General features: G+C 44.1%; 1 protein-coding gene across 23 annotated transcripts in view; it reads right to left on the minus strand.

Annotated features, from left to right (window-relative positions):
- The window catches only part of LOC145523678 (uncharacterized), a 106,192-nt gene that overhangs the window by 62,068 nt on the left and 24,846 nt on the right, over positions 1–19,278 (minus strand). For 11 of the 23 annotated variants that reach the window (XR_014066816.1, XR_014066820.1, XR_014066818.1 and 8 more), the window contains one exon: positions 10,414–10,564. Coding sequence is in view for 3 of the 23 variants with exons in the window: in XM_081534412.1 (XP_081390538.1) it covers positions 10,414–10,507 (94 nt within the window). In the remaining 20 variants the exon portion in view is untranslated. Of the gene's footprint in view, positions 1–7,029; positions 7,140–10,413; positions 10,565–11,108; positions 12,089–14,543; positions 14,922–19,278 lie in introns of those variants that run through there. The other 12 variants (XR_014066830.1, XR_014066827.1, XR_014066842.1 and 9 more) reach the window with 5 other exon arrangements.

Consider the following 19,278-nt stretch of genomic DNA (forward strand, 5'->3'; position numbering starts at 1 on the left):
AAAGAAAGCCAATGCCAAAAAATGCTCAAACTACCACACAATTGCACTCATCTCACACACTAGTAAAGTAATGCTCAAAATTCTCCAAGCCAGGCTTCAACAGTACTTGAACAGAGAACTTCCAGATGTTCAAGCTGGATTTAGAAAAGACAGAGGAACCAGAGATTAAATTGCCAACATCCATTGGATGATATAAAAAGCAAGAGAGTTCCAGAAAAACATCTGCTTCTGCTTTATTGACTATGCCAAAGCCTTTGACTGTGTGCATCACAAAACTCTGTGGAAAATTCTGAAACAGATGGGAATACCAGACCACCTGACCTGCCTCCTGAGAAATCTGTATGCAGGTTAAGAAGCAACAGTTAGAACTGGACATGGAACAACAGACTGGCTTCAAATCAGGAAAGGAGTACGTCAAGGCTGTATATTGTCACCCTACTTATTTAACTTATGCTTATTTAACTTATGCAGAGTACAACATGAGAAATGCTGGACTGGATGAAGCACAAGTTGGAATCAAGATTGCTGGGAGAAATATCAATAATCTCAGATATGCAGATGGCAGAAAGTGAAGAACTAAAGAGCCTTTTGATGAAAGTGAAAGAGGCGAGTGGAAAAGTTGGCTTAAAATTCAACATTCAGAAAACTAAGATCATGGCACCTAGTCCCATCACGTTATTGCAAATAGATGGGAAAACAATGGAAACAGTGAAAGACTTTATTTTGGGGGGTTCCAAAATCACTGCAGATGGTGACTGCAGCCATGAAATGAAAAGATGCTTGCTCCTTGGAAGAAAAGTTATGACCAACCTAGATAGCATATTTAAAAGCAGAGACATTACTTTGCCAACAAAGGTCAGTCTAGTCAAAGCTATGGTTTTTCCAGTAGTCATGTACGGATGTGCGAGTTGAACTATGAAGAAAGCTGAGCGCCAAAGAATTGGTGCTTTTGAACTGTGGTGTTGGAGAAGACTCTTGAGAGTCCCTTGGACTGCAAGGAGATCCAACCAGTCCACCCTAAAGGAGATCAGTCCTGGGTGTTCATTGGAAGGACTGATGTTGAAGCTGAAACTCCAATACTTTCGCCACCTGATGTGAAGAACTGATTCATTTGAAAAAACCCTGATGCTGGGAAAGATTGAAGGCAGGAGGAGAAGGGGACAACAGAAGCTGAGATGGTTGGATGGCACTACCATCTCAATGGACATGAGTTTGAGTAAGCTCTGAGAGTTGGTGATAGACAGGGAAGCCTGGTGTGCCACAGTCCATGGGGTCACAAAGAGTCGGACATGACTGAGTGACTGAACTGAAATGAACTGAACTCCTGCCTAAACAGAGTGCAGGCCTGATCTACAGCAGAAGACAGAAGCCAATGCCAGCTGAAGGCTTGTGTGGGACTCAGAATACCAATGCTGCCTCTTAAGCTGTCTGTTTTAGAGCAGTAACTGGACTCCTTTGAAGAAAAGCTATGAAAAAACTAGACAGCATATTAAAAAGCAGAGACATCAGTTTGAAGACCAAGGTCTGTCTAGTCAAAGTTATGGTTTTTTCCAGTAGTCATGTACGGATGTGAGAGTTGGACTGTAAAGAAGGCTGAGCACCGAGAATTGATGCTTTCAAACTGTGGTGCTGGAGAAGACTCTTGAGAGTCCCTTGGACAGCATGGAGATCAAATCAGTCAATCCTAAAGGAAATCAACCCTGAATATTCATTGGAAGGACTGTTGCTGAAGCTAAAGCTCCAATAGTCTGGCCACTTGATGGGAGGCGATGACTCGCTGGGAAAGATTGAAGGTTTGAGGAGAAGAGGGCAACAGAGGATGAGATGGTTGATGACATCACTGACTCAATGGACATGAGTTTAAGAAAACTCTGGGAAATAGTGAAGGACAGGGAAGCCTGACATGCTGCTGTTCACAGTGTTGCAAAGAGTTGGACATGACTTAGTGACTGAAGGACAACAAAAAAAGTAGACTCCACACTGGGATGTCTAAAAGTGTGCAGACCTGTCCAGTCTAACTTTGTGCTCTTTTTTTCTTGATCATATGTTAAGACCCGAATCTCTATTTTTCTTTTCATTTATGCAGAAGTACCTACATAATATTGGGAATCCATTCTGAATGGTTATAATTACTCTCTTTCAAGTTCTTTTTTTTTTTTTAACATCCTGATCCCTTCTCAGCCCCTATGAGGCCATCTTTGGCAACTGATGCAAAGGATGGCTGTATTTTGAGTGCCTGAGGCAATTCAGGTTTACCAGCGTTAAGAGGCAAATTCCGCTTGCAATTGTCCTAGGTTTGCCATTCAGGGGCCCTAACTTTCAAGATGGAAACTCGTTTTCTATTGTGTTTACACCAAGAGGCATAATCTGCTTTTGTGTTTGATTTTAGCACCATCTTTGTCCTCCTGGCTACTCCCCACTGCTTCTAGATTGTTTTTCTCCCTCTTGCTTTAAAACCCAGCTCCTTCCACACACCTGACGTGAACATGTTACCCTTCATCTACTCCACTGCAGTTACTCCATTCCCACCAGACCTCGCCTTCTCATTCCATCCCCCCCATGATTAATCCTGTGACCATTCTTAGTGATTTCACTGTCGTATAGACCATTTACACATTGTTTTGGTTTCTTAGTTTCTTGACCTCCTCCTTCAGATGATTTTTTGCCTCCAGTCTTTTTCAGGTACAGGTCCATGATGACAGACCATATAATGAACAACACAGAAGTTCTTTCCAAAGTTTCTGTTTCAATCATCTATGCTCCTACATTTACTGCCTTTCTTTCCATCTCATGAACTCTGGTTCCATTCTTCCTACCATCCCATCCACTGAACCTCAACCCCTAAATCCAACAGATATGAAACTCCCATGTTCTTAATTCTCACATTGTTTAAAACATACTTCAAGGTTTAGGACTATAATTTCAACCCTGGTTAAATCTAATGGGTTAAAATATCTGTTTGAGAGACTTTTTAAAAAATTATTCAGTTATTTATTATGGTTATGCTGGGTATTTGTTGCTGCTATCAATAAGAAAATGGAAAAATAAATTCTTGGAAATTCAGCAAATTATTTTATACTAAACCAAATGTAAATAAACTAAATCTATTGGATAAAACAGATAAATATGTAAAACAAATTTTAGAAATGCAAGTCCAATATAGCACCACTCTATTTCATTTTAAACACAGGTGAAAGAACACTCTTTATTGGCTAACGCTGTAGACCACAAGATCATTTACTAAATATGTCACCATGGATAATTACTTCATCTCTCATCATTTCAGATTTCTCATCTTAGAAGCAGGAATAATAATTATAAATGCATTATGGTACTTTTAAAAGGTAATTTATGAAAAACACTTATAAGAATGGCTGAAACTTTCAAGCTTTTAACACATATTCCCATTTATTTTCATTATTGTGCTTGATAAAATCCATATGCGGTAAAAGTAGAAAAGCAAGAGAGGAAATAGACTCACCAAACTCAGACTAATTGTTACATCTCAGAAGGAAAGAAAAGACCAAGAAGAGATAGTAAAGAGCAGCTTAATTGATTTGCTGTATTTTTCTCTAATTTAAAAATGCAAAACTAACTGCTCAAATGTTTAAGTTTGTTTAAATTCCATGATTAGAGATTTATTGCATTAGGAGTTGAAGAGATTACGGTCTGCACAATTCCTGTTGGTATATCAAATCTTACTATTTCTAAGGTCTCTGAGTCACTCCCAAGTGTGGTCATTAGCTCTTACTGGGGCTAATCCACCAGTCCTTGGTCATTCTTGGACCTATAAGTTCAAATTCAACAATATTCCTTCCCCCAAAATGTAATACTAGTTGCTTCACATATAAAAAGAATGTGTCATTTTAATCTTCCAAGTAGATTGTTATAATTATGTGTTAATTACATTCAACAGATTTATTTGGAGTTATTAACAGTTCTATTCGCAACCCTATTCTCCAGTTCAAATGCAGAAGATGCGTTTTGGATGATCCAGTTGCAGGCTAGGGTTTTTCCATTAAATATAGAGCTATACAATGGCAGCTACTCTTGGCTGGATATTTTCTGAGATCCTGGTTGATTACAACCTCCCCATTCTTGGTAAGAGATTAAAAAATTCAAGATCAAGCTTGATATTGAGTCTTCAGACAGTGAAAAGAAACTCATGGAAATAACCTTTTTAGGTGGATTGTCACAGAAAAATCTATATTTCCAAGGTTCTTCTTGAAATCAGAGTGAACTATCAGTAACTAATGAACTCTCAGACAGAAATAATTTAGTGTATGTGATAATAAGCATGACTGGCCAGGCCCTCTCTCCTGAAGGAAAAATGAATGGGGAAGACTCTTAAGGAGAAATGGAATAGATCATGTGTACAGAGAAATCCCAAATTATTCAACATAATTATTGCAAAAGCTTAGAGAACGCTTAAAAGAGCACTTGCGCCTGAAACACTGTCACAGGGAATTTAAAATTGCTAAGAGAATGGATGAGACATTACAGTGGTTTGAAGTTATTCTTCCTTCTTACCATCAGGCTAGGAAGAGAGCAACAACATTTACAGCAGAAAGTTCTTATACGCTTCTTCCTAGGTGATGGGCATTCCACTAGATGCTGAACACATTCCATTAGTACCCCATATTACAGACAACGAAACCAAAGAAAACTTGTATGTAATTTTTCAAGTCATCCAGCTAAAAAAATGGTGGAAAAGGGATCCAAAGACAAGAAATTTGAGACCAGATTCTCTTTAGTCATTTGCAAACCACTAATACACAAAAATAAAAGCATAGATTCACTAAACTGGAGAAAGAAAGATAAATCTTTAGGAAAAGCGCTAAAACCTTGGAAGGCTCAGTGTTCTTATGTGGAAGGGAAAGGAGGACCTCCAGTCAGGAGAGACAGATTTTCAAGGGAAGGAGGAATGCCTTTGGGCTCAACTGCTCTCTGAGTTACTAGGAAAGAAAGAACTGTTTTCTTTGTTGTTACCAAGGTTGACAAGATAACTGGGCCCCCCAAAGCCCTTTGGGAAGATCCCCTGGAGGAGGGCATGGCAACCTAGTCCAGTATTCTTGCCTGGAAAATCCCCATGGACAGAGGAGCCTAGTGGGCTGTGGTCCATGGGGTGACCAAGAGTGGGACACTACTGAGCTACTAAGCACACACAAAGCCCTTGAGAAATAGATGCAGGATCTCAGAGGTCACAGGGAAGACAGGAATGACTCTGAAAATCAACCCGATTGAAGGGCTAAGTACAATCTGGACAGTATTGACAGGGATTGAATTGAAAATATTCACATTATTGTACAAACAATATCTAAAGGCTATTTTAAAGGGCCATGCCTAATACATTTATAAAATTACGATTCCTAGGAAAGGCTTAGGAAAAAACGGGATGTATTAAAGCAAAAGCATGCAAAACAAGAGAATGCCTTGTAGATGGGGTTGCTCAACAGAGGAAATTGAAAATATGCAATATTTGTTTTAATAGTGCTTGTTTTAGAAGACTCAGAGCTTAATTTCACATTTCTCACTAGGGAATATAGCAGAGATAAAATCTAGAAGAACATATTAAAGAAATTAATGATTTGGGCCAGGATACAAACATAGCATTAAAGAAGGTATTCAATTCCAGTGACTGCTGCTAGCACCACTGTGTCTGAGGAACAACAGAATGAATTTTAAAGGCATTTAAAATTTTGGGAACTTCAATTAAATCTTTCTTAAAGGATTAGGTAATCACAGAGGGAAATAAAATGATTAAATTGGGATCTTCCTTGTAGAAATAAAATGTTGTAATGGAAATACTATTCAAAGCCTGGAGCATTCCAGATTTGAAAAAAAGAGTATGAATTGATGAAAAAAAATTAATGACTTAGATTGTTGTTTTTTAGAATTTCGTAATGGAAGTAGTACTTATTTAAGTTTGGGGCAACTTTCAGTATTGGCATTTAATCATTGGTAGCTCATCATGATGTCATTTTTTTTTTTTAAGGATTTTTTTCTGGATGTGGATCATTTTTAAAGTCTTTATTGAATTTGTTACAATATTGCTTCTGTATTATGTTTTGGCTGTTTGGCTCTGAGGCATGTGGGATCTTACCTCCCTGGATAGGGATCAAACCCATACCCCCTGCATTGGAAGGTGAAGTCTTAACCAGTGAGCCACCAGGGAAGTCCCTACGTCATGTAAGTGTGTCATCGAACCTCTGTTTGATCATAATGGGAAATATAGCAGGAGAGATGGGAGAGGGAGAGGGAAATGGAGAGCTAATTCCCAGTGTTTCAGCCAGCCTGGCCTGTGAGTTCTTTAATTACTATACTGCTGTGCACCATCTCATGTCGTGTGAGGCCCAGCTTAATTGCCCCCTGTGGCTCCAGGAGTATGTCCCAAAGAGCAGTAATTAATATTGGGTTGGGGGGAGCCCCTTAAGAAGGTGGGAATAGAGTTGTCCTACCAGATGGCTCATCTCTTGTTGATGCAACGGTCAAGTTCAAGGTGTTGAGAGAATACAAATCTTGAGAGTCTTAAGGGGAACATCTATTGCCCACTTTCGTCTCTGGGAGTTCTCTGGAGCAATATCCTAGCCCCTCTGCCATCCCTTCCCTTTTCTCTTTGGTAAGAGAACTGAGTTACTGATTAGAGATTTTTTAAAGGAGGAACTCAGCAGGCTCAGACCAAACCTTCCTGCTTCTATCTTGTGTTTGTCTGTCTGCAAGGAAGATGCTTTCTATTCTCTTGGCTCAGAATTATGGTAAAATTAGTGAGCAGACTGTATTCAGTGGGGAAGACTGGTTGCTGGGGAAAAAGTAATCGGGGGTGTACATTCATCTCAGAGGATATGAGCTACCACTCAGCAACACATCTTAGTCCCACCTTTACTGGCGCCAATGCTGTGTTTGAATTTTAGTTTGACTTCAGTCTCTCTCAAGTGTTTTATCTGAGAAAGAGGATTATTTTTGAACTTCTAAAACACGAACACAGATAACTCCCCATTGTCCATACACCAATGTAACAGCACAGTTCACCTTGGGTCTTGACAAAAGGCTCCTTTCTAGTGACACTGCCCAACTGGCCGCCAGGAGGCGCTGTGGTTCCACATTCCTTGGTGGCTTGCTGGAGGAACTGGGAGAACTGCCTGATGGTGGAGATTAGAGAGAAGCTCAGGCTTGGTCTCTGAATCATGAACCTGATTTGCAGATACTGAGCAGGTGTTGGAAACAGAAAGGTAGGGACCAAAGACTTCTATTCTTGTGCAAACGGGTTAAGACCCATAGTGAGCACAGACTTACTGGCAAGCCTGGGATGGACTGTATAGTCCATGGGGTTGCAAAGACATGACTGAGTGACTTTCCCTTTCATTTTCACTTTCTGGGATGGTTGCCATGTAAAGGAGCCAGTGATACACAAAACATTAACACCATGCAGTCCAAATTAATACGTGTGTGTGTGTGTGAGAGAGAGAGAGACAAGTGCAGAAGAAAGAGAACCCGTGTGATTCCCACCCCCCTTTATGCTCAACCCAAGTCTCATTAACCCACAGAGATGTGTGTTTACGTGGGTCATAGGTAGATTGCAGAGAGTATGGTCAGTATTCTAGTAGATGCCTCATGATACTACAAGTATTCTGTGGAACAAGAGGGCTGAGCAGGGGACATTTCAGTGACTTTAAGAGATGTCCCCTTCGTGGTTAAAGAAATGGCTTTAATGGAAAGGAAGATCTTGTTTTTCTGTAAGCTAATGCAGATCATCGAGCCAGCTCTCTGCTAAATTACTGAAAAAATTTAGAAAATAGGTCCCCAAGGTCATTTCTCTCTGCTTCAGAGGGGCACCTCTTGAGCCTGTCAAGATGTGGGAAGAGAAGGAGATGGTTGGTAAATTTTTGTGTCCTAATAGAAGGAAAGCAAAACAGCTCCTGTGTCAGGACATAAGAGAAGCTGTTGGAATGGGCTTCCCTCTAAACCCAGCCTTCTCCCATACTACCACTGTTGAAGGCCTTTACGGCAGGGCCCCAAGGAGGACAGCCTGACAATGTTCTAGATCAGAGGGGCCCTGAGCCTTCAGAAGTCCAAAAGTACGCCTGTATAAGCAGAAAATGTACCAGGGCCTGGGGTGACTGTAAGACTGATTTTTCTCTCCACTAGAGATTGGAACACTTAGGAGGTAACTGGCTCACTCATATTCTGAACTTGTTATAGGATCACAGCTTCTCCATTTCACAACATTTTGTATCCTATAGAAGATAAGTCCTGGACAGGAGTCAGATAATTCACATCCTGAATGCTGTGTCCTAATTTGCAATGTTTTCTATTTGTCTCTGCTGTTATTGCCCCTCCTAAAGAATCTGCCTGTCAATGCAGGAGACATGGGTTCGAATCTTGGATTGGGAAGATCCCCTGGAGAAGGAAATGGCAACCCATCAGTATTCTTGCTGGAAAATCCCATGGACAGAGGAGTCTGGCAGGCTGCAGTCCAAGGAATTGCAAGAGTCAGATATGACTTCGCAACTAAGCAACAACAACAAAAAACCCTGTGTCCAGCTCTGCATTCTTCAACCTCAGGCTGCAAAGATGCTCTCCTGAAGCAAGTAAACGCTGGACCAGGGAGTGGGCACTGCTGATTCTATAAAACTTAGAAAGTGTCACTATCATAATATTTCCAAGTAGTCAGTCATATGTTTCTCTCTGTCTCTTGACAGACACTCAAGTTTGGGGAGTTGAGGAATGTGTCTCTGTGCCAACAGCTGAGACATGGAGCTAATGTGTTCCATTTCCTCTGTAAACAGAAATCTTACTACTCTCCATACCCCCAAGAACTGGGTCATTTTCCAGAGTCTCATTCTCACCACCAGAAAGAGTTCATTTATGAGTATCGGTTGCGTTTAGTACAAGGAGAGTCGAGTGTTAACCATCAAAGAACCTTTTAAGCTTTGCTAGGGGTTGAAGAGGATTAGAATGAACTGAGAGTGCTTTATTGCGGTTCTTCAAAGAAGGTTGAAGCCCCCATTTTTCACTGCACAACCCACACCAGGACCTGCAGGATTAAGGCAATTCTGAGGTTCACCATAGAGGTAAGATGGCTTCCCTGGTGGCTCAGACGGTAAAGAAACTGCCTGCAACGCAGGAGACCCAGGTTCGATCCCTGGGTTCAATCCCTGGGTTGGGAAGAACCCCTGGAAAAGGAAATGGCAACCCACTCTAGTATTCTTGCCTGGAGAATTTCATAGACAGAGGAGCTTAGCAAGTCCATAGGGTCGCAAAGAGTCGGACACGACTGAGTGACTAACACTTCCTCTTTCTCTTTATGAGGTAAGATGGAGCCCCTTGACGGAAAAGGTGCAGACATACAGAGGCCCTATTCTTCGGGCTGGGGATTATGCAGTATAGGGGCATTGGTCTCCAGCTTTTGCTGGGAATAAAATCTTCAGAAGCCAGTCTCTTTCCAGGGCTTCCATTTATGCCCCTTAGAGATGAGCATGGTGGGCAAGTACAAAGGCTTTGGGAGGAATCTGTGGCAAAGCTCTAACTTGGCAAGGATTTATTTTGATTTTCTATATCCAGGTGATAGGGAATGCCAGCAAGAGGCATGGTTGAAGGTCTTAACATGTAAAGAGTAATTTACTGATGTCTGGAATTTGTGGTGCTGGTGGTACATTCAAGCAAAAACATTCAGTGACATATGATACATCAGAGAAGGCCAGAGGGGTGGGAACACCAGGGCTGGGAGAGGCGACAGCTGGGGAAGGTGCTTGGGGGGGAGGGGGGCGGTCTGTGAATGCGCCAATACACCCTAGAAGAGTTGGGACCTGTTCAGTCGGTCTTTTGCAGAGAATGAATGTTCACCTTTGGAAGGAGGTCCCCTGAGCCGGGTCAGAGTGTAGTGTCCCTGCCAGGTCCCTCTCCACCTTGCAGAGGACTCAGAAGCCCCGCCCTTCTGTTCACACTCACAAGAGCCCCATCTGGATGAAGCTTCCTCCTGCCTGCATTGCCATGGCCACCAAGCTCCTTTGCTGTGTGGCCCTGTGTCTCCTGGGTGTAGGTAAGTCCCCAGAAATAATCTGCATTCTTGAATATTTCCCGTTATGATTCCAGTCATGCTTCTTATTCTGTCCCCAAACTCTGTCCCTCTCCACAGGGCCCACAGATGCTGGAGTCACCCAGACACCTAGGCATGAGGTGACAGAAAAGGGACAGGCAGTCACTCTGAGTTGTGAGCCGATTAAAAGCCACGCTGCTCTTTTTTGGTACAGACAGACCTTACAGCGGGGACTGGAATTGCTGATTTATTTCAACAACCAAGCTTCTGTGGACGATTCAGGGATGCCCAAGGAACGATTCTTAGCTAAGATGCTTAACGCGTCATTCTCCACTCTGAAGATCCAGCCCACAGAACCCGGGGACTCAGCCACCTACCTCTGTGCCAGCAGCTAAGACACAGCGCTGCAGAGTCGCCCTTCCCTGAGCAGAAAACCTCTGCTTCCCCTTCCGGCTCAGCCCCCAGCGCCATCAGCTGTCTTCCTAGGCTCCTCCCCTAGCAGCCCAGCGGTTCAGTGTTCTAATGACCCTAGGGAAGGCAAGAATAGAATGAAACAACCCATCACATTAGGAAACATTTGGGGGGAAGGCAGTAGAGGGCTTGGTTTCTGGCATTTCTCACAAATTTCTCGTAGAGGGTGACAGGCCATTTGTTGTTGTCGTTGTTCAGTCACTCAGTCATGTCCGACTCTTTGCAACCCCATGAACTGCAGCACGCCAGGCTTCCCTGTCCATTACCAACTCCTGGAGCTTGCTCAAGCTCATGTCCTTTGAGTCGGTGATGCCATCCAACCATCTCGTCCTCTGTCATCCCCTTCTCCTCCTTCTGACAGTCCATGGCTAAGGGCAAATATCACCCACTGAGCTTTCAAGTGATTATATAACCATCAGATCGGAGAAGGCAATGGCAACCCACTCCAGTACTCTTGCCTGGAAAATCCCATGGACGGAGGAGCCTGGTAGGCTGCAGTCCATGGGGTCACTAAGAGTTGGACACGACTGAGGGACTTCACTTTCACTTTTCCCTTTCGTGCATTGGAGAAGGAAATGGCAACCCACTCCACTGTTCTTGCCTGGAGAATCTCAGGGACGGCAGAGCCTGGTGGGCTGCCGTCTATGGGGTCACACAGAGTCAGACATGACTGAAGCGACTTAGCAGCAGCAGCAGCAGCATAACCATCAGATAAACTCAGTTTGAAAGAGCTTCTACAAAATACTTGACTGGTGATACTCGAAAGGTCTTCCCAGGTGGTTCTAGTGGTAAAGAAACTGCTTGCCAATGCAGAAGACATAAGAGTCATGGGTTCAATCCCTAAGTTGGGAAGATCCCCTGGAGAAGGGCATGGCAATCCACTCTAGTATTCTTGCTTGGGGAATCCCATGGGCAGAGGAGCCTGGTGGGCTACAGTCCATAGAGTTGCACAGATTTGGACATGACTGAAGCGACTGAGCACACACGCATGATTCTCAAAAGTGTCAAAATCATTCAAAACAAGAAAAGACTGAGAAACTCTCATGGCTTGAAGGAATCCAAGAAGACGGGTCATCTAAATGTTCTGTGGTGTCCTGGATTAGATCCTGGAACAGAACAATAGAAAAAAGAGGGAAATCGGAGTTTAACCTGTAGCTGACTTGTGCGTATGTTAAATCCTTGGTTCTGAGCAAAGAATCATGCTTATGCATGATGTTAACAACAGGGGAAGTTGGATGAAAGGTATAGAGGAACCATAGTATCTTTACAACTCATAGGAAATAAGTTTTCCGGTGTTGGGTCTCCAGAGTCCCTGCTACACCAACAAGGGATGTTGTTGTTAATTGTCCTTGTTCCCCAGGCTCAGAGCACTCAGACAGATCCAGACTCAGCTGCTGCTCCTTGGTCTTCACTCCAGTGCTTCCTGAACATCAGGCAGGGCAATGTAGGCTGAGCAGAAGCTTGCAATGCAGAAGTCCACCACCAAGGCTGGCCCACTGCTTCTCTGAGGCTCCCCTTCTGTCTTCTCTGCACACCGCTGCCATGCATAGGTAGCGGCTGTTGAGCTGACAAACACTGAAACTTAACAGTGAAGAGAATGTGCTGCAGATTTATATACAAAGGGCTCAGGTTGATTCATTTAGTATTATGGGGAAATGACACCCGTAAAAATTTCCCAACTGATCAGCAGAACATTTTGTATTGTGTGGCAGGCTGAATAATGACCTCCGGCCCACCCCACCGTCCCAAAGATGCCCATGTATTCACCCCTGTAACCTGTGGATGTTGCCTTAGATGGCAAAAATGGACTTTATAGATGTGATTCAGTTAAGACTTTGAGAAGGGGGCATTTATCTGGGATTATCCAGCTTGGCCTTAATGAGACCATGTGTATCTTTATCAGAGGGAGGCAGAGGAGATTTGATACAAATAGAAGAGGAAGAAGCAAGGTAACCACAGAGGCAAAGGTCGAACCCATACGAGGTCAATACCTAGTTAAATGCATAAACAGGCCAATTTTTTTGGTGTCAGGTCTTCCTGATTACCCCTCAAAGGCAGCCTTCTTTGGGGAAAAATAAGCGTGCTTTCTTCTATGCTTCTGCTTCCCTAGAGGGAGCCACTGAGACTGTGGACGCCTGCTTACAGGGTGATGTCAGTGCCAGCCCACAACGTATAGGGCCCTGGGACATGGATCTGCTTTCATTTCTGCTCCTACATACAAGTTCCCTCATCTGGGAAAGCTCTCATTTTCATCTGGATCCTGCCATGCTTTCCAGTCTTCTCCGCTTAGTGTCGCTGTGACTCCTGGGAGCAAGGGAGTCCTTAGAAATACGAACATCTCCACTGGGCCCTTTTCCTGTCTATCCTTGTCACGTATGTTCTTGTCTTCTCCCACAGGGGACACATCAGCTGCAGTCGCCCAGTCCCCCAGCCACAGGGTCATAGAGAAGAAACAGGCTGTGAATCTGAGTTGTGACCCTATTTCTGGATATGATTCTCTTTTTTGGTACTACCATGCTGTGGGGAAAGAAATGAAGCTTCTGATTTACTTCATAAGAGAGTCTGTGCAGGACAACTCAGGGATGCCCGAAGGCCGATTCACAGCAGGAAGGACAGAAGGGATGTCTTCTATGCTGAGGGTCCACTCTGCAGAGCTGGGTGACTCGGGAATTTATTTCTGTGCCAGCAGCACAGTGCTTCAGAGTTCTGTCCTTGCTGTGCAAAACCACATCCTATCTGCTCCTCTCAAGTCAGGCAGCCCTGTACTCTTTCCCTATGCCGCCTCCCCAAGGAAGAGAGGAGGGGAAGGACTGGAACTGACCGTTGAAACTCAAGAGTATTTTTTAAAAATTTAACTGGGGATATCTGTGACTTGGGAGACTGCTGGGGTTCCTCACACAGAACTCAATCTATGCAAATCTGTTTGTTTTAATTTATCTTACTGAAGTATAGATGATTTACAATGTTGTGTTAATTCTTACTGTACAGCAGTGACTCAGTTACACACACACACACACACACACATTCTTTTTCATATTCTTTCCATTATGCTTCATCACAGGATATTTAATAAAGTTCCCTGTGCTGCACAGTAGGGTCTTTTTGTCTATCCATCCTATACATACTAGTTTGCATCTGCTAGTCCCAAACTCCCAATCCATATGCAAATCTACGTGTGTGTGTGTGTGTGTGTGTGTGTGTGTTATCCTGATGTAAAGCACGGTGGGCTTCTTGCCTACCTTGGTGCTCTGATCTAAAAGGAATTGTGATGCTGACTGTAGCCACATCTTTACATTCCTTATTACATCATAAATAAGTGTTCCTGATGGAAATAAAAATCGTGAATCAAAATGCATTTACTCTTTTAGTTTGCTCTCTGATAATGGGGATGATAAGTTTAAGTTACATTTGTCTAGCACACATCCATTATCAAATATTTTTAAAAGCTCATTTTTGAGTGGAATACCAGGTCAATTATCATCAAGATAATTTTCCTTTATCTGTAGGGTCTGATTTTTCTAATGTAAAAAGCACGGGTTAGTGCTAAATGTTAACATGTGTCAGCCCATCCTGACCATTTGTGAGGTCGGATCCAGTGGCTGCACTAGGGCTCCAGCATCTTGGTGAGGCTAGTTCACTGGTGTGGTGGCCCGATGCTTCCAGATGCAGTCCGAGTAGAATGAGGGACTGGATACACCTCTAAGCCCTGATGTGTCTCACCCTCACCCTTCGCCCAGATTTTCTTGGACCAGTGTAGGAAGGCTGCTTCTAGGCACATTTCTACTGGCCATAAGGAGGCATTCTGTTGTCACTGATGGCTAAAAGATGTAGATAATTTCTTTGGTACTCTCTGAAAAGTGGTCATAAGTAGAGGGATTCCAAGACCTGATTTCTGCATGGTGAGGATAGTCTGCAAACATCAGTCACCCATCTGTGATGCGGAAGGCAAAACACAAAGACATTATCTCAACAAGACTTTCGCAAAAGCTATTCACGTGTTGGGGGCTTCCCAGGTTGCTAGCAGTAAAGAACCTACCTGCCAGTGCAGGAGATGCAAGAGACGCAGGATCGATCCCTGGGTTGGGAAGATCCCCTGGAGAAGGAAGTGGCTACCCACGCCAGTACTCTTGCCTGGAGAATCCCATGGACAGAGAAGCCTGGTGAGCTGGAGTCCACGGAGTCACAAAGAGTCAGATACGACTGCTCGACTTAGCACAGCACACACATTCACGTGCTGAGGAACCTCTAAACTATCTCATAGGAAAAAAGAAATGAGGAGTGAGATGGAGAGGCCAGGATGAAATGGGGCAGATGTAGGAACAGGAGCAGATAAGGGAACATCACCTCTACTTTATACCTGATCCGGCCAAGCCCAGATGCCCCTGTCAAGCAGGAAGCTGTGTACATTATCAGTGAGGGTGTCCTTGCGCTGGTGACATTGACGTCACAGGCAGACTGCTCGTCTGTCTCTCAACCCAGAGACCAGAGTCTGGAACAGAGGTCTCCTTCCCATCCCAGCCCTGCCATGGGGCCCTGGCTTCTCCTCTGTGTGGCCCTGTGTCTCCTGGGAGCAGGTAAGTCATGGTCAGAAAGGACATCTCTAATTAAAGCTTGTCCCCAGTTCTGTGCATCTCGTTTACAGCGGCAACATGACTCTCCTTCTATGCGCTGTCTCTAAACCTTCCTCCTCCTCCACAGGTCACGTGGGAGCCATGGTCATTCAGAACCCAAGATACCTGGTTACCAGGATGGGAAAACCAGTGACCCTGAGCTGTTCTCAGAATCTGAAGCATGATACCATGTACTGGTACCAACAGAAGCCAAGCCAAGCACCAAAACTGCTGTTGTACTACTATGATACTCAAAGCACCAAGGAAAAAAACACCTCTGAAAACTTCCAGTCCAGCCGGCCTAACACCTCTTTCTGTTCTCTTGACATCCGCTCAGCAGGCCTGGGGGACTCGGCCGTGTATCTCTGTGCAAGCAGCAGAGACACAGAGCTGAAGCCTTCCCTACCCTCTGTTCATAAACCTCTGCTTCCCAGAGCCAAGAGTCCCCTCTAGACCTGCCTCCCCTCTGGCAACCACGAGAGGAAGTGGTTTAAGGCTGTCATTATCTCCTCCGTAGATAGAAGTTGGATCTAGACCTTCAAAAACCATTAAGAGTTATGCCAAGAGTGGAAAAGTGGTTACTCTTACCCAACATTCAGTTGGTGGTAATTTCCCAGGACCACCCCTTCCGTTCCTTTCAGTAGAGTAATAGAATCTTTTTTCTTAGTTGTTTCTTTTAAAGTCTAAGTGGTTGACTCAGAAACATGTTTAAGGACAGACCCAGGCAAGAGGTAGTACCATTCCCCTGAATTCTCGCCATTAGAGGAAACTGCCCTCATAAGCATGTGAATGCAGTCTCACTGTTTTCTTATCAAGTAGGGAAAATTGATGGTGATGGTCTAGTTGCTAAGTCGTGTCTGACTCTTGCAACCCCATGGACTGTAGGCCATCAGGCTCCTCTGTCCATGGGATTTCCCTGGCAAGAATACTGGAGTGGGTTGCCATTTCCTTCTCCTCTTCCCAACCTAGGGATCGAACCCAGGTCTCCTGCACTAAGCTGGGTCTCCTGCATTGCAGGCAGATTCTTTGCCAAGTGAGCCACCAGGGAAGCCCAGGGAAAATTAGAACTGCTAAAAATTTGTGCCAGATTTGAAGACACGTGAATTGCCTGGGACATACATTATTCACAATGCTTCTATATATTTTTCCTGATATTAAAACCATCTATGAACCATTTAAGTGGCACAAATAGGTCTCGTGTCAAAATCGAGAAGCAGCACTGTGGAAGATGTATTAAAATTATTAGAGTTTGCCCTATCTTTTTAATGTTAATAAAAATATCAAATACCACAGCTTGTTTGAAAAAAAAAAAAAAAAGGGATTTCTGCATTCTACTATGAACAGCTTTCTGAAAGCCAGTATGTGTCTTATGTCCTTTACTAGGTTGAAATATTTATGGTGACTGATTGAATAAGTGGATGCACGAGTGAATAAAGTTCATCAGTGCAGAAAGGAATTGGCATCTGCTAGCTGTGAGATGCCTGATTCAGAAGATGAGAATGTTTTAATGCTGTGTCCCTGTTTTAATGCTGAAGGACACAGATATTCTTACTATGCAATAATGTATTACATCACTGCATATAGGCATCAATATCACAGGTGTCCAAGTCTTTAATCAAGAGACCAAGAAGTATGCCCTAGATCCAGTTCTGGTGATGTTAGGTAAAAATCAGAGAAGCTGAAAACTGGCATCTGAGTCATCCACCATCTAACTTCCATGTTATATTTTCCTCTTTCTTAACTCACCATGCATTTGTACTGCTTTTCTTGTGAGTGATTAAACCCTTTGTCTCTTTGTTCATCTACCTAGATGTCAAATTTTTCTTCTATGAAACGAGATGTTGGGCTAGATTTCTCTGGGGCCGCTCACATTTTTATGGCTCCATGGTACAGTCTAGAAAACTGACGCATCTGGAGTGCAATAGTCAAAGAATTCCACCAGGGGGCAGAAGATGAGCGCTCCCTTTCCTTCAGCGAACATTCCACCTCCTCTTGAATAAAAGGAGGGGAGAAATGAAGACCACAGGCTCATCTCATTTCAGGCCCAGGTGAAAGGTGGAAAGATGATATGAGCCAACGAAAGAAAATAAAGGAACGAAAGATAAAAATTGGAGAGGGCAGTGGTACGAACTATTTCAGAAGCTAAGGGCCTGTAATGAAAGTTATTCATCTCTCAACACTGTCCCCCATACGGACACATTCTAAACTAGTTTGTATGTATAGCTAAGAAGAGATGCTCCACTCAACTGATGTACAAGACTAATTCTAGAAACAATATTTGTTTAGAGAAAACGCCTGTTGAGGGGAAAGTAAAAGTGAAGTCGCTCAGTCGTGTTCGACTCTTTGCGACCCCATGGACAGTAGCCTACCAGGCTCTGTTGTCCATGGGATTTTCCAGGCAAGAATGCTGGAGTGGGCTGCCATTTCCTTCTCCAGGGGATCTTCCCAACCCAGGGATCGAACCCGGGTCTCCTGCATTGCAGACAGACGCTTTGCCGTCTGAGCCACCAGGGAAGCCCAGAGTTGAGGGGAAATGGGAAGGAAGCCAAGGAAGCTGGGGAGCCCAGCTGACTGGGATGCAGATCTGACCTTGTAAGGAAAGCGGGAGGGAAGGAAGGAGAAAAAGGAGGAAAAGAGAGGAAGGAAGCAAGGAAGGAAGAAGCGTAGGTCTTCGGCTGCCCTTCCTTGAGTCACAGTAGAGCTCTGAAGCCGTGTCGTCGCGGCCTGCCGCTCGCCATGGGGGCAGGGACAGTGGCTCGCTTCTCCTGGAATGACACCCTTCTGCTCTCTGAGTGGGTCCCTGGGTGGGGTCTTCTTGACTTACTCCCCCCCACCTCCCAGAGTGGAACCTCCATCCTGTGGGCAAGTCAGAAAGAGGAAGACTGGGGCCTTGTGTTCTTGGCCTGTTGTTTCTGGAACACAGTCCACCCTTTGAACCGGTGCTGGTGGAAGGAGGGAACACAGACCTCTGGGCTGGACTGGCCAGGAACAGAGTTTCTACCCCGCGGACCTGGAGAGGAGAGGCACTGTCGGCAGCTGGCCCCTCCCCAGGAGAGAGTCGGGGATCCTTGCGTTCTTGGCTAGAGCTGCTATCACAGAGCAACGGGGCAAGAGTCATGGCTCAGTGCCACAGACTCACATGGCTTCTCCCAAGATTTAGAAGACTTTCTTGAGTAACTGTTTCTCCATTTGCTGTATGCTCTTGGGACAGTTTTCAGAGGCTGCAAATGCTTGTTTCTAAACATTCAGCCATCATGTTGTTTTCTTTGGAAATCAGGTATTCAGAGCTCCTCGCGCTGTCATCCTGGAAGTGCTTCTCGCCAAGTACAGCTGTTCACATGAACAGGTGGTCAGGCCCTGGGTTATAATTTGCCAACCCCTGCTTGAGCCTCATTTTGTCCCACGACAAAAGCATGGCCGTTCTGGGAGTATTGGTGAATCTTTTCTGTGCTTTCTCTCTAACGTTTGTTAGTTCTGTTCTACATAGACACAGACTACTCTTGAGTCAAAAGTTTATTATGATCCCTGCAAAGGTTTCTGGAGTTTTTTGTGTAGCTTCTTCCTCTCTGGCAGTCTTCCTCCCAAATTGTAGCTGCTTTTGTTGCCTCTATATTCTAACCTCTGTCTCATGACAACATTTACCTTCTCTGTTTTTCCCTCCACACTTGTTATGTGTCCGATTCTTTGTGACCCCATGGACTGCAGCACTCCAGGCTTTCCTGTCCGTCACCAACTCCTGGAGTTTACTCAAATTCATGTCCACTGAGTCGGTGATGCCATCCAACCATCTCATCCTCTGTCATCCCCTTCTCCTCCCACCTTCAATCTTTCCCAGCCTCAGGGTTGGCTCTTGGCATCATCCGTCCTCACTGTGTGCAGATTTTCCCCCATTCTTTTCTGGTTTCAGAAGAATCAGTCTTGTGCTGTGTGTTTTCCAACAACTGAGTACAATTGTTTCCTACATTCAATTTTTTTTCGCTTGTACAGAGTAGGATTCTAAATTTAACGGATAGATTTAGGTTCTGGTGACTGCATTTAATAAAATAGATAGGAAATGAGAAATCTAATGAGAGATGATGTGAATGAAACTGAGGGAAGAGAAATTTCCAGGACCTGGTGGATAGTCTATAGTCAATGCTGTCAAATGCTTCAAAGAGATCA

Source organism: Giraffa tippelskirchi, chromosome 10 (genome assembly GCF_054371585.1).
Source record: "Giraffa tippelskirchi isolate mGirTip1 chromosome 10, T2T-mGirTip1v1.2.pri, whole genome shotgun sequence".
Taxonomy (NCBI): Eukaryota; Metazoa; Chordata; class Mammalia; order Artiodactyla; family Giraffidae; genus Giraffa; species Giraffa tippelskirchi.